We start from the raw sequence: 16,067 nt of genomic DNA on the forward strand, positions 1-16,067 counted from the left end.
AAAATTAGTAAAATAGAAAAATACCTAAAATATTTATCTTTTTTAATTGCTGTATTTACAGTAGTAGGAGAATCGTTTTTCTCTTTTGTCTTCTATGTAAAATGCTGTTTTGCTTTTTCAGTGCAGAGAAACACCTTGAATATAGCCACAGTGAAAAGAGCATTGAGGGAATCAAGGAAAGGCTTCTTGAATTAACCCCATGACAGAAGTAGCAGCTATGTACAATACCACTAACCTCTCAGCTGGCTAAGAAACATGACCAAAAACTAATTTTGGAAAATGGAGGGGACTTGAAACTAATGATTCTCACTAACTATAGCTTCAGTGTTGTACGGGGTTGACATAGACTGGAATGGGCTCATCTTGTCTGCTTATTTTGCTCTAACAACAGGAGGTGTATAATAAGGTTGCATCAGAGTGCAAAGTGAATATAAACACTCGGGACAGAACAAGGGTTTATATTAACACAGTCTGGCACTCGTGAACCAAATACTTTGCTGCTGCTGCATCTAATGTCTAGCAATGTTGTTAGCTTGTTGCTGTGGTCAGCTGTCTGCAGCAGCATGTAATGTACTGGCTGTGACAGCTCTGTGACAAGTGAAACTGCACTTTAGTTTGTTTATCTGGTAGCCTGCAGTGACAGGTCCATGTGCAATCAGACCGCTGGTTATTTTTAGAGGTTGCACCGGTCGTTTACAAGGACAATCACAATCTGTCCTCTTGATAATTTGATACTCTGCACCATACTGCATGTCATTAATCTGAAATTACAAATGTGGTTAACATAAAAGAAGAGCTCTTTTTTTGCAGTGTACAAACACACTTGGGGTCTGTATCACAAAGCCAGTTTAAATTATTCTGATAAGCTGACATTTATCTATGAAAATGCATAACTCTAAATAGAGGAACACAGTATAGAGATATTTACATAACTTCCCGATAATATAACTAATGTGTTTAAACAAACAGAATTACCACAAAGTGAAGTCCTGTGAATGTGTTTGGCATTTTCACACAGAGCGGTTATAAACAGATAAACATTAAAAACAGTTAAAAGTTAAGGAAAGCTCGACCTGCCGCCAATGCAGAGGGTGACCAGTACAGATAGTCTGGGCTGAAAAATAAAACAGGTACGCGATAATGCTGTAATGTTGCTTTTGTAATTAACTGAATTAATAAACAGCATGCACAGTTAATATTCCATTGTAATTGGTTATTGAACTTCAGTTTGTAGTAAAACCGGACACGAAAAAAAATGTGTTATCTCTGACATAATTATCACCAAAAGTAAAAACGACTCATTATTCTTATTGCTCATCTCTTTAATGAAAACCTTTGCTGTCATTATGATCATGTGGGAGAAATGTCAGGCTGGCTTTGTTCCCATGTCCTTAAGTTAAATTGTTTTGGAGCCATTTAGCTGTACAGTTAGGTTTAATGAAATCTCAAAGAGATTTAACCTGTTTCCTAAGAAGACGCCTTTCCAGGTGACCTTGTTTTGTGATACACACCCTTGATCTAATCTGGCGAGCAATACATTAGCTTTTATTCTGTTTGACAGCGAGTAACAGTTAACTGGCAACACCTGTATGCAGCCAGGTGTTAGGAGTTATATCAGCATTTATGGAACCTAAATGAAGCTGTGCAGTAAGACAGGAGTACTACAAGTTAAACTCTATATATTCTTATATTTTGTTATCAGTGTAATACTTGCGAGCCTACTGTTACTTTCATTTTTTGATAATTTAACTGGTACTGAGTGCTGTTAAACCATTTTACTTTTCCCTCTGTCATACTCACTTCAGATCGTGTCCAGTTTCAAAGCCACCACCGGCTCCCGGGCTTTGTGCCAGCTGCTCAAGGAGTATGTGGGCCATCGGGATGGGATCTGGGACCTCAGTGTCACCCGAACTCAGCCAGTGGTGCTGGGCACTGCCTCTGCAGGTAAAAAAAAAAACCAAAACTCCATTCACAGACTATATAAATCAATCATTATAGCTTTGTTGTACACACAGGCAGCATGTGGCACCCTAGTTTTAAATAAGAATAAATAGCAAGGACTAAAGGTGCTGCAAGCAATATTTGCCTCATTATATCTTTGTCAAATTAATTGTGATGCCTCGGTGCAATTAGCCGAAAATGAGAACATACTTAAGATGATTGATTACATCTGTTGATGCAGCGCAAGTAGTGTTTTAGTATCAATATTTATCCAAACCAGTCCTTCAGAAACAACTCGTTGGCCTCGTTTTATCTTTAAGGAAGCTTGTTAAACAATCCAGAAATTTCTTACCACATCCACTCAGACTATACAGCCCATTACGTAAATGCAGGATCATACAGCGTGAAATCATTAGCTGGTTACTGTAAAAATGGAAATGGCTACGTGTTGTTTATACCTGCTCTCCCTTAACAGACCACTCAGCGCTGCTGTGGAGTATAGAGACTGGCAAATGTCTGCTGAGGTATGCTGGCCATGCAGGATCAGGTAATCACCACCAAAAGCTTTATTTGTTTACAGACATGCACACTTTTCAAAGTCCATACAAAAAAATTATCCTAAAGCGGTTATATTTTTTCTAATAGAATGTTTTAATAGCCTGTCTGAGTGCTTATAATAACAATAGTGTGATGCACAGCCTGTCGTGCAACATCTCTTGTTAATAAACACTGGCTGGCTCATCGCAGATGCATTTCGAAGCTTATTCTTAGATGTAACACAGTCTGTCAACATTTGCTTACACGGCTTGTTAGATGACGTCTCTTCATTGTTCCCTTTGCCACAGTCAACTCCATCAAATTCCACCCCACAGAGCAGATGGCACTCACAGGTATGCATTTGAATGCATGTTTGACTTGTCAAATCGACTACGTTAAATATAGCATCTGTTTCAACAGGTTTGTTCTCCTTGTCGTCGTTTCAACCGTTTTCTGCTGCATCTGTTGCCTCCAGCAGTCACTTATGTGTAGATGTGAATGAGCTGTGCTCTTTGTTGATTTGTACTTTCCACAGCCTCTGGGGACCAGACGGCTCACATCTGGCGGTACATGGTGCAGCTTCCAGCCCCACAGCCACCACCAGATGTCAGTGTGAGTAGCTTTGAACTTGTTCTCTTCCCAGTGTTTCTACAATAGGTCACTTTACTCTCAAATGAATCAAACCAAAAGAAGACAGGAGCTCGATTGAGCTTTTGTTTTGTGACTTCCACAGGCTCCGTGCGATGAAGACCAGGATTCATCGGACAGAGAGGAAGGCGAGGTGGATGGCGAGGGCCCTTGTGAAGTGCCCACGGTCCGGGTTGCTACTGCAACACTCAAGAGCCACCAGGGCGTCGTAATAGCAGCTGATTGGTTAGTGGGAGGCCGACAAGTGGTGACAGCTTCCTGGGATCGTGCTGCCAACCTGTACGAAGTTGAGACTTCTGAACTGGTTCACACGCTCACTGGTATGTAATGGCAGAGGAGTCGTAAACAGAAGTCAGTGTTTTTGTTATTTTTCTTCCTCATTAGTGTACTTTGTATGACACTCTAAGGAGGAATTAATACAGTTTAAGCAGACCGTTATTGTTTAAAGGTCAAATATGAAACTATAGACATTTTATCTTGATGCATGCTCAGTCATCCAGATAAGGAAATCCCAAAAGGTTGATTCTCTTCATCTGGATGTAGCGTTTTCAGTGGGAACAACGTTTCGTCAATCATCGAAGTGACTTCTTCAGTCTCAGCTGACTGCAGGTTTCCCTAACCTTATAAACAGTACATTTGCATAATGACTGAAACTAGCACCACTGTTGAACTACGGGCTGTGAGGTCAGTCATTAATATGCAAAATCTCATAACCATTGATCAACAACCACTGATCAATGACCATGAGTACCATTCCCCAACAGAGAGTTGGGGAATGGCTGCAATCACAGCATTGTAGGATGGTAAAAGATGTACCTCTCCTCAATTCAGAGATGGTTTTTTCCCTTTTCCTTGACTCCTCGCTCGAACCAGCGTTCCTCCCTGTCCAGGATGTGTACATCTTCATCACTGAAAGTGTGTCCACTGGCCTGTAGGTGTAAATAGACTGCAGAGTCCTGGCCTGATGAGTTAGCTTTTCTGCGTTGTGCCATCTGCTTAGCCAGGGGTTGTTTGGTTTCCCCGATGTATAAATTATGGCAATCCTCCTGGCACTTAACAGTGTAGACTATGTTACTCTGTTTGTGTCAGGGCCCGATCCTTGGGGTTGACCTGTTTTTGGTGCAGCGTGTTTTGGGGTTTGAAAGCCACAGAGATACGGCGTTTAGAGAAAATGTGTCTCAGCTGTTCTGATACTCCTGACACATACGGGATCACTACAGGTTCTTGCTCAGGCAGCAGTTGTCCTTTTCTCCTGGATCAGCTGGAGCTTCCCTGGCCGCTGTGTCTGTGGGGATGGTGTTCAATCTGTCGTGTAGCGTCCTGATGACACCCTGTTTGTGCTCCAGTGGATGATGAGAGTCAAACCTTAAATACTGATCCATATGTGTAGGTTTATGGTACACATCAACTGTTAAATGTCCCCAATTGCTGATGGAAATCTCACAGTCTAAGAAAGCTAACCTGCCACTTTTCATATCCTCCCTGGTGAATTTAATGTGTTGGTGTAATGAGTTAATGTGATCAGTGACCTATACATCCTGAGATTTGATTTTCACCCAGGTGTCATCCACATACCTGAACCAATGGCTTGGTGGTGTTCCAGGGTAGGATAACAAAGCCCTCTTTTCCACTTCTTCCATGTATACGTTGTCCACACCGTGTGAAACTGGGGAACCCATGGCACACCCATGTTTCTGCCTGTAGTACTGAACCTTGTAATTAAGACACAGTTCCAAGCGCAAACACACCTTCTCAACAAAGTGTGTTGACATATCAAAGATGATCATACAGAAATCATACATTTATCTTCAGTAAACCATACAGACTTGGTGTAGACTCCCCTGGGTACAGCCTGTGGTATCAGGTCCGGTCAATAGCCTTGTCTTGTTCTAACTGCTTCAGACAATCTATCACCCTCTTCCTGTAGCCGCTTCCTGGGTCTCGTTTCAGGGGCTCATAAGTAATTTTGTCATTGAGCAGGGACAAAAGTTTCTCATGATAGTCTTTCTGGTTTAGCAAAACCGTGCACCTACCCTTGTCTGTTGGACAGGTGATAATGTTGTCATTACTAAACGATGTGAGTGCTTTCCTCCATGCTGATGTTTGATGTCATGTGTAAAATCTGTGTAGTTTGTGGAGCCAGCTTGCTTCTTTCAGTGTTTCTCAAACTCTTTTCAAAAGCTGCCAACTTACAACTTTTAAAAGTCATTATTAATACTAAACGATCCAGGTTGAATTTTACTAAAAAGGTCAGAGCAATAGCACCAACAAGCTTTCTTCTTTTCCATGAAATCACATTCAGCCTCATATTTTTTCACCTTCTTGTCCACGCTCCACCTACACTGGTTTAATCCAAAGAAAATCTGAAGTGTAAAAATCACATGCTGTTGTTTTTTTATGTTGAGATTACTTAAAAAGGTGTGATTTTATGCAACACAATGTGCTGTGTGTGTGTGTTCAGGCCATGACCAGGAGCTGACTCACTGCTGTACCCACCCAACCCAGCGGCTGGTGGTCACTTCATCCAGAGACACCACCTTCAGACTGTGGGACTTCAGAGACCCATCCATCCACTCTGTCAACGTCTTCCAGGGACACACCGAGTGAGTCTTTCTCTCTCACACACGCTCCTCCTTCCTGGTTCCTTGACAGATACTTAAATGTGGGTGCAGTTTATAATTTGCCCACAGGGTGGTGCTGTAGCATCTCACCTCTCCATAAATCCCTCCAACATTTTCTTTTTCCTTTTACATTAATTTACAGACCCTGTTGCTCTAAGCCAAATCCTCCACTTGCCTCTCATTCATTACGGAGCACTTCTCCTCACTTCAACAGTTTGCTTCTCTTTCTCCTCTCTCTGCTCTTCGTACCTCTCGTTCTCCCTCCCTCTCCCGTTCATTTATCTGTCCGTTTCTGCGTTAATCCCCCCACTCTGTGTAATTTGGCACTTCGCTCGCTGTTAACACTCAATTGCAGCCGCTCATTTCAAAACGATGACTGTCAGGCTTGTCTGTGGCTTTCAATGGCAGTGCTCTTTAAAAGGCGCAAGAAGTGTAAGTGTGTGTGTGTGTGTGTGTCTACATGCGTGTGCCGGCTGGCTGGCAGCCTTTGATTGCAAGTGGGGGGATTATGGCAGAGCTCATTATGTACGACCCCAACATGTATAATTCCCGCAGATCCCACTCTAATTCTCTCCCATAGACAATTGCTGTAATGAGATTAAGCACCAGTGTTTCACAGTTAACAACAGCCCTCCTCCCCTCCTTTCCTTCCCTCCATCCTTATTTCCTTCACAAATGGCCACTTTCTTTGTGGCGCTGCATTTAAAGCAACAAGTAGACCTTCAGGCAGATGTAATGATTCCCCAAACTTCTGCAGGCTCATTACAAGACTGCAAAAAGCCTAGTCTGTAATAGTATTTCTGCCACTTGACACACTCAGTGTAAATAAGAATGCAGCTGAGCTGTTTTTCAAGTTACTGATTGATAGTCTAGTATTGTAAATATGTGTAAATGGAGGACAATGCCCATCTCAGAAGAACACAGATGTCATGTTTTCACTCATGAGGTGTGCATCAGTGAGTTGAAAACCCAACAATACTCATTTAGCTAAGATATAAACAAGTAACACAATGCAGACTTTGCTAAAAATGACTTCAAAGATTAATTAATTGATTTAGTTTGTTAATTGCTTGCAAATCCATTCTCTGCCTTTCGCTCAGTAATTATTAAATATATTTAGTCTTGTTATTTACTTTATTAAAGAACATGGTGACACTGCTGCGAAGTGTCTGTAAACATAATAAGACACAGAATCTGATTAGATCTCAGTGTTGATATCTTGGTGAGTTTGGTCCAACAAATATGCTAAAGACTCATAAATACTCGCTTTAATGGTTTGGAAGAGTAGTAAGCAGAAGAGGAGTTGAGACAGGCGTACTCTGTTTATCAACTCATTGCTTTTGCTGTATGTTTGGGCGAGTAGTAGAGTATAATGGACAGGAGACTGGAAAGAAGCTCATTGACTCTGTGTGTGTTTTTACAGTTTCCCCACTTTACTACTTGTGAGGTATCCTTGTTTTAACAGTGCCTTAGAGCACTAACAGGTTGCCATTCCTCCTTCTAATTTCCCAGGATCTCCAATATGACATAATGGTGTGGCATAAATGGCATAATCTCCCCGTCCCTCCTGTGGAAACATCAGAGAGAGTAGAGTGTGAATGGTTTAATAGGCAGACGAGGTTGAGAGCTAGAGGGGAGACAGCCTCTCGTTTTCACCGTCTTCACTGGCAATTACAGCTAACGCTCCCTGACAGCGAACCTTGGCAGCTAAAAGTGCCGCGCGCCCCCTCTGTCCCGCCACCCCCGCCGTAATTGCAGTGTAATGACAACTGCGCGTGAGCTAACAAAACGACCGAGAGCAAACGAGAAATGACAGTGGACTTGCTCTACAGACGGACTGCCATGTCACGTTTGTCTCTGCTGCCGTCGACAGCTTTCGGTGACATCTGATTGCAGTTTTGGAGAAATGCAACTCTGTACGTGTGTGTGTGTGTGTGTGTGTGTGTGTGTGTGTGTGTGTGTGTGTGTCTGCATGCAGATGTGACATCCTGTCTCTGGAGGAATACAACAGCACTTACCGGGTTCTCAGCGACTGTCAGATCTGCAGCATGGCAAAATAACAGAGTGCTCTTAAACCTCTTAGTCGTCTCTACCTGAATATTTTCATTAACATTTTAGGCTTATGCTCTCACCCACTCAACAGTGAGTACATGTTAAGGTTCTTTGAGATTTCCATACATTTAAATGCAGTCATTTAGCTCAAAGCCTCAGTGCCAGAACAAAAAGCTCCAGTCCACTTAACAGTTTTATGTAAGAAAAATTAACATGCAGTTTGGGGTCAATATCAACAACACAAAGGAGTCTTACAAACTGTTGTAATAAGTCTGGTTAGATCATTTTACACACTGCTTTCATGTGATATTTGCATTTATAATGCACAGAAAAATTGAACGCAGCAACGCAAAGGCATTCAGAGTGCTGTTAAAAATTTCCCAAAAACATATTTTGGGAAAGTATTTTCATTTGAAGATTGGACTGAAGCTTCACGGTGAAGACTAGCTATAACTGTCCAAATGGCTTTCTTTGTAGATGCTAAAGCTACAGGTGTGTCCTGGGCTGTGATGTCCCTTAAATGTATCACATGAGGCTGTCATAAAGTTTCTCTTTTGAAAAAGCACAGCCCCGAGTGTGTGTTTATGTGGCTGTGCACGGGCAGATTGTAGCTTTCTGCCTTCTCGAGATTCACTCTTTCACACATCATGAGTGAGTGACAGCGAGATAAAACGATGTATTGTAGGGTCTTTACCTTATAATGTAAAGCACCTTGAAGTGACTGTTGTTGTGATTTGTTGCTGTAGAAATAAAATTGAACTGAATTGAAATGATCTGCTTTCTTTGTGAGAACAAGTTTGAGTTTCAGACCATCAGAGTTGGTCAAAAGTTGGAAGTTTTGCATTGTGCTCATTTCCTTCACATCTGTTCAAAGGCCTCTTTGTGAGTTAAAACTCGGTCGAGGTTTTATCGGAGTCACGACACCTATTGTTCAGGAGAATACTGCAGCCTGTACTCGCACGCTCAGCGCTGGTGTAAATCCTACTGAACCGTGGCAACGTCAGTATTTGTGTGCATGAACGGACCCCATCTCTCGCTTCTTCTCCAGCACCCTAAGTCTCACAAAGAGTCTCGACCTTGGCTGTCAGAGACACTGCAAAGCATTAAGTACTACTGAACACTCCCTCCTTCCTCACACCCATTCTAAAAACCCTTTAACCTTAATCAACCTTTTAATCAATTATCTCGTCTGATTACACTCCCCTCACACCTCCCACCGAACACACCTCCTATCTTTCCTCTTCGCTATCTCTCCCTGCTCTTCGTGTATTCCCAGGTGGGCTGTACCCTGCAATGTCAGAAGGTGCCTGTAACGATAGAGCAGTTTCTTTGAGCCGCAGCCTCCCTAATAGCACAAAGTTTAGTCCGCTAATTAGCCCTTAATGCCATGTCGATTTGAATTAAGCAGGAAGCCAGTTTTAGCTAAAAAGATGGGATGTAGAACCCAAGATAGTGTGTGTGTGTGTGTGTGTGTGTGTGTGTGTATAAAGGCAACACTAACCTTAATGAAGAATGAGAAATCCTATTCAGGTTTTTGGTTTTACTTACCTCCATGAATGAGTAGGAACAAAAGAGAACTGATGTATCGTCATATTAAATAGATTCAAAATATTAAAGATCTGTTACATGTATGGCTAGGCCTGACCTTAGTCCTACCGTGGGGAAAGAGGAATCATGCCTGGCTGAATATAGGGTGGCGGAGGAGGGGATGGGTGTATGCACTACTGCCTCCAGTGTGCCCAACATTCCTGTCAACAGGATCAACCAAATAAAGTACTGCCTGAATTTGAGCACACATATTTGTTTTTGTTAACAATATGACAAAAGAACATTTAAGTTTGTGAACACATGGAGATTTCCACTATAAAGTTAACACTGGTATCAAATGTTAGTGAGTTATCGTGGATCTATATATATACTGTATTGGTGTGGCTCCGTTGTGCCCAAGCATATATCAAAAGTGCTGCAAGTAATGGGGTACTTGAGGTTACCTCAAAAGGCTCAGAGAGGACACGGTAAACGGACTGGTTCTTATATAGTGCTTGTGTACTCGACTTGAGTACTCAAAGAGCTTTACATTCATACAAGCACTTTGTTCTACATTTCTAAGTGCTTTCTGTCTAATGTTCATGCTCTGATGACTGCATCAGGAGCAACTATGGATTACACATGTATGTATTATGTTATATGTATAATGTTCCCAAACTTCGGAGCATGTGGTTCATCATATTTAATCGTAAACCGAAAGAAAGAAAACGTGACTAAATGCCAGTGCATAGAGAGGAAATCATCGTTCACAGCATCCTGATGGCTCAAACACGTTTGGTGGTGTGAATGCTTTCAAGTCATTATTTAGCTCTTCACTTTGTCCCGACTGCCGCATCTCTGTGATGTCCTCTGTGCATGAGTGAGATCCTGCCAACTTCAAGTGGCAAAATGACACGTTGTAAGGTTTTAACAATGCAGAGTCGCATTATAAATGAAGAAGCACACAGTGTCAGCTTTACAGTGTTGTACCTGACACACCCTCTGTGACGCATGTGTGCGGATTGTGTCATCTTTTATACATTAACAATAATAGCACTGCCCTGTGGCAGGGGGTGACTAATAACTTGTCACTCAGAAAACTTTCTTCTTTCTGTGACTGGTAGAGATTTGTAACTATGATCTCTGAAATAGAAAACCATACAGCAGCTCATTACCACCTCCGTTTGCTGCTTACACGTTTTCGTGCGTAACAAGTGTGTAACGCTGTTGTGTGTGTTTGTCTTGCAGCACGGTGACATCTGCGGTGTTCACAGTGGGTGACAATGTGGTTTCAGGAAGTGATGACCGTACTGTCAAGGTGTGGGATCTGAAGAACATGAGGTCACCTATAGCAACCATCCGCACTGACTCAGCTGTGAACAGGTAGGTGAAAGGAGGAGAGAAACTGTAGCACTCGGTGCTGCACGTTACAAACTATGGTGTTAAATTGATATGTTGGCTGGTTGAGCACTCTGTCACTGATTGTCAACACTATAAATTAATTTAAAGTCATAGATTGCTCTGAGGTTTATTTATTCAATATAAAGTATAAATTGAATGAAAAGTTTACAAGTAATTAAATTAGGCTGATGTAGTTAAAGTCAGCATTCTGGGCATCACATTTGTTTTGTGTATTATACTGTTCCTTATACTCTATGCCTAACAAATGTATTAGAAAACCACCTGATGTACTGTTTATGCAACCGCTGCTCTAAATTAGAAGTGATGGTAACTACCAATACTGGTAATTGCCAGTATGCTCAAGCTCTTTAGTCAAAATGATATTTTTAATGCTAAAATGTAATTACTGTTGTTATCCATGAAATTTGAAATTCACTGGAGTTTTTTTTAAAAAAGCTGAAAAAATAATATAGCACACTGTTATTTTTGATTAAATGTCAAATTACAGTTATTCACTTCCATTCCTGAATAGAAAAAATAGTTTTAGCTATTGAATGTTCTTGAATGAGGTCGCAGATGCAAGTGGTGGAAATTAGTTTGATTCAAAGGGTTGCTGGGCTCTCCCTTACAGATAGGTGGAGGAGCTCGGTCATTTGAGAAGGACTTAGGGTAGAGGTGCTGCTCCTCCACATCGAATAGAGCCAGTTGAGGTGGTTTAAGCAGTATGGTTCCTAAATGCATCCTTGGCAAGGTGTTTAGTGCATGTCCTGCTGGTAGGAGGCCTCTCGTCTGAGCTGGAAGAGATGGCCAGGGTGAGGGAATTCTGAACTTCTCTGCTTAGACCGCTGCCCCCGTGACCTGAACCTGGATAAGCAGCAGGATGGATAGATGGATGAATGTTACACTTGATTAATTTCGGACTTCTCGGAGGAGTCCAGCATGCCGGCTTAAATTTGGGTTTAAATTCACTTTGTCATTTGTATAATAAATAAGAGTAGATTTTTTTTAAAATACTTGTTTTTTCTGTTAGTGACTGGTGATCTAAAACAGTGTTTCCCAACCTTTTGGAGCCACGGCACATATTTCACATTAGAAAAATCACACGGCACACCACATAACAAAAATACCACAAAAAGCATATTCATCATTTTTCCCTACGCACCAAATATAGTGGAATTGGCTCGGTTTGTCCCCAGTGTACCTTTTTGCTTTCTTCTGACCGCTACTCATGCTAGGGCCTTCATCTGGGTCGCAATTTTCTCCAGGACCCAGGTCAGACTGACTACTTTTTCTTTTCAAATAACTATCTATTGCTATTACGCGCTGTGCCGTCTCACAGCATGACTATTATGTAATTTTTTTCTTCATCTAATTCTGTTTTACTGGCAGTTGGCATCCCATTTAATTAGAGCAGGTAGTTCTGCCCTCTAGTGGAAGAGAATGTAATTGTTCTGCATGTTACTCACGCCAATGGCTTAGAGTACTAATCAGGTGGAACCAGATAATATTCCACGGCACACCTATGTGCCGCGGGACAGTGGTTGGGAAACACTGGTCTAATAAACTTGTTAAGCATTGTATGTACTGTTAGTGCAGTCCTCCCTTTAAAGTGCACCACACCACCATTTACCAGAGAAGATTGTAAGTGGTTTATGTCATCGTTGTGCTGTTTGTTCAAACAGAAAGTGAAAATGTGCTTCAGACGTCGCTAGATTTAAATTCTATTCTTTCAGTAAATCACTGACATAGAGTCGGTCCAGTCAATCAGGAGAACTCAGGTCAGCAGATAAACTCTGGCTCCAGTTTAAAGTGCGACTACATCTGATCTTTCAGGATCAGCGTGTCTGCCAACCAGAAGATCATTGCTCTGCCACACGACAATCGACAAGTACGCCTGTTTGACATGAGTGGGGTGAGGCTGGCCAGACTTCCACGCAGCAACAGAATGGTAAGAGCAGAATAACCCTGACTGGGAGGCGGTTGTTAGCTCGGCATCAGTTACCATGAACTAAAACCTGTGTGTGTGTGCGCATGCAGGGTCACAGGCGAATGGTGTGTTGCACGACGTGGAATGAAGAAAACCAGTCATGCAACCTGTTCACGTGCGGCTTCGACCGCCAGGCTATCGGCTGGAACATCAACATCCCCGCCCTGCTGCAGGAGAAGTGATCAGAGTCCCTCCGTGTACAGACGGCGCAGCACACGTCTGCACTGTAACCCGTGGCCTCGCACACGCGTGTTTCCTCTGTCGAGCAGTTTGGTTGTCATGTGCTTCACAGCTTTCCAACAGTGAGCTACAAGTTCAGACAATAATTGCTCCTCAATTACTCTCACATGAAAGCCTTTTCAGGTCATCTGAGCACGCGTGTACGAGGCCACACAGCCGACCTTCTGCGTCTGACCCTTCACTTATTTAGCATGGATCGTGAATTGTGACAAGGCTCGTCCGATCTGTCCGCCCCGAGCCTCCTCTATATATTTCTGACCCGTGTGCCGCGGGGCTGCCGATCACGGCACTGTTGTTTAGTTACTGCTGAATGGTCGCTCTTGCATGTAGATAAACCCAGTTTGCAAATGTTACTTGTAAAGTCACAAGAGAATAGAATTTGTAGAATACGATGTGTAAATAATATATTGTGGCCTGTTTTAAGTGACCTGTGTTGCAGGTTGTTGTTAGCTAATGTGTCTTACAGTTTGGCAGAGACAGTTCTGTGATTATTTTATTTTATCCTTTTGGTCAAATATTTGGAAGATTTCTTATCGCAGAAACATATCACAAATCTCCGCCATATCACCTGTGCAGCGAGCGGGCTGCCGGGCCAGTCGGCGAGCGCTTCAAACGGCGTCTGAGCCGTTGTGGGAAGCTTTTGACAGATTGAGATTCGCTCCCTTGCCTGTTACCTTTGATGCTTTCAGTTTCACAGCCAGCCTCCATATTTCCAGAAATAGTTGAAACTGTAACTCTGCCTTGTTCTGTGTTTACAGTGGATTTTTATGTTTTTTAAACATGTTGCTTTATTCTGCCTTTTCTGTGAGGATGTAAAGTGTCAAGAGCATAGCAATAATGACTCTCTGTGAACGGGAATGTGTTGTGCATTATCATAATCCAGTATTCCCTACGTGCTGCTGGTCTGTGTGTCCATAAGCTCAGTATAGACTCGTCCTCTTTAGCTTGCTGCCAGCTCCTGAGCCCTGCGTTGCTGTACTGTGTGATCCTTAAGTGAACTTGTCAGGTCATTTCTGTGCTTCAGTAGCGCTCCTGTCAACATGCTCTCGCAGTTTGTGTTGAGCCCTCAGTCTTCTATAACTTCCTGCATCTTTGTCGCTGACGGCGCTTTTACTCTCTGCAAGGAGCGCTCTTTATCCAAAAACAGAAGCAATAACCCAGCTTGACTCGATGTTTCTGGTGCTCGGAGTGAAGCCCGGGTCTTTCTTTCTTGTTTTCTTCCATTTTGAAATCAGTGACTAGAACTTGAAATACACACTGAATCTCAGTTTGAGTTCTGACTTGTCTAGAATTAGGCTTAACTGGATTCCAGGAAGCTCCAATTGTTACACTTGTGCAATATTTTAAACATGAAGTCATGCTGTAGTTTCTCACACGTTTAATCGACTTCAGTGCTGTAAAACCCATACAAATGACTCTGTGTACCTGTGTGACTGCTGTAGCTGTAGCTCAGTGTATAAAGGTAACTTACTGAAAAAGCTGGCTTCAGACTTCACTGCTGTTTCTACCCACAACACAAACGGGATGCATTTTGAAGTAGCATGAACCTGAAAGTGTAATAATCTTATTGAAATGCCTTACATTGCATTGAGGAGAAAAAACCCGGTGCATGGGCCTTATCCATCCAAGCATCAGTGCACTTTTCCAAATGCTTGTTAAAGAACTAATTGTGTTCCCGAGCGCAGCAAAGATAGGATTTTTATTCCTGTTTCATTCAGGGAACTCAATTTGGCGCCCACCGGTATCAATGTCATTTTAATCTGCAGGTAGAACGGCACGGCCCGATTCGTGCCCCGCTTATGAATTTCAACCTGGAGGAAATATGATTTTGGATTGATACATTAAATTATTGCGTGCCAGGCTGTAGGGGTAAAAAAAAAAAAAAGAGAGTGGATGGGCTTCGCTTCACTGTAGCGAATCATATTCACCTCAAACTTCATTATGTGATCTACTTTGCATACTTTATTGTGACGGGTATGTGCTCTCTTGACACTTTCCAATAAAACGTGTGATTTCCTTTTTCCAGTCTCACATCTCTTTTTCATCCTATTCAAACACAAGTCCCTTGTTCACTTTTGATCACTTCAGATGTGTTTTTGAAAGTCGCACTTTATTCATCAGGTAGCTTCGAAAAACAATGTAAAAATGGTGTTGATGAGAACGGATTTAAGAGGTGTGTGGATTTAATGAGACTTTTAATTTGCTTGTTAACTCGTTTTTAAAGGAAGCCATGTGGCAGCCACAGCGTTGCACATAGCAGGCATGCAGCTACTTTATTTCTTAGTGCTCAACAACTTCTTCTATTTCTCTTTTTCGCTAATGTCCAAGAACATAAAAAGGATCCGTCTGCTTCTTTTGCTTCCCCAGGTCAACAAGGGGCTTGGCTCAGGATGCCAAGAAGAGTCAGAAGGCTATTGGAAATCAGACATGTTATCAGTGATAACACCAAAGCAAAAAAGCTAAGGATTTGATTAAAAATTCAACAACTTATAATGATTTAAGTTATGATTATATCTCCAATCAGTAACAATGTGGCAGCTTCTCTGAAGCACACGATTCAACATAAATAAGTTTTAATCTACTGAGTTAAGACAAAGTTCACCTTAACAAAGTAAATAATATTGGAAACCTGGAAAAGAGTATTTTTATGCTTGTGGGTCCCTCATCTTGAAATCAATGATTTTCTGATTTGATCTCTGAAATAAAGTCTGTGGATAACACAAACTGAAAGTTTTCATATGAAGCTTTTATGTTTTTGCAGAAATTAAAGGTTGGGAATACTGAGGTCACGGGGCTGTGGTTTAGTAAGTCCGGGCAATAACACGTACCCTTGGAAAAAAAACAAACAAAAGTGGCATCATTTTGTGAAGATTAGCATTAGCTTTCTTTAAAAAAAGACGCCCTCCGATGGTGGCGTAATGTTCCTCCAAACAAGTTCATCATGAAATGCACCACGCAATGAAACGCCATCACAGATTGTTTTTTTCCCCAAATTTAACAAGTTCACACGTTCCTGCTAATCTTGAGCCACTTATCCCTATTTAGTTTTGACATATTGTAACCATCTGTCAGAAACTGAGAACAACTTCTTTGCCCCAGTGCATTTTTAATGT

The 16,067-nt window shown here is 41.9% G+C and overlaps 1 protein-coding gene across 5 annotated transcripts in view; it reads left to right on the forward strand.

Annotated features, from left to right (window-relative positions):
* wdr37 (WD repeat domain 37) overlaps nucleotides 1-14,975 on the forward strand; it is a 22,934-nt gene extending 7,959 nt beyond the window's left edge. For all 5 annotated transcript variants that reach the window (XM_005471676.4, XM_005471674.4, XM_005471675.4 and 2 more), the window contains 9 exons: nucleotides 1,806-1,944; nucleotides 2,417-2,488; nucleotides 2,787-2,831; nucleotides 3,014-3,090; nucleotides 3,212-3,446; nucleotides 5,588-5,729; nucleotides 10,575-10,709; nucleotides 12,561-12,675; nucleotides 12,765-14,975. In XM_005471676.4, the coding sequence (XP_005471733.1) occupies nucleotides 1,806-1,944; nucleotides 2,417-2,488; nucleotides 2,787-2,831; nucleotides 3,014-3,090; nucleotides 3,212-3,446; nucleotides 5,588-5,729; nucleotides 10,575-10,709; nucleotides 12,561-12,675; nucleotides 12,765-12,896 (1,092 nt within the window). In that variant the 3' untranslated portion in view covers nucleotides 12,897-14,975. The remainder of the gene's footprint in view (nucleotides 1-1,805; nucleotides 1,945-2,416; nucleotides 2,489-2,786; nucleotides 2,832-3,013; nucleotides 3,091-3,211; nucleotides 3,447-5,587; nucleotides 5,730-10,574; nucleotides 10,710-12,560; nucleotides 12,676-12,764) is intronic.
* The last annotated feature ends 1,092 nt before the right edge of the window (nucleotides 14,976-16,067 follow it).

This window comes from Oreochromis niloticus, linkage group LG9 (assembly GCF_001858045.2).
Source record: "Oreochromis niloticus isolate F11D_XX linkage group LG9, O_niloticus_UMD_NMBU, whole genome shotgun sequence".
NCBI lineage: Eukaryota > Metazoa > Chordata > Actinopteri > Cichliformes > Cichlidae > Oreochromis > Oreochromis niloticus.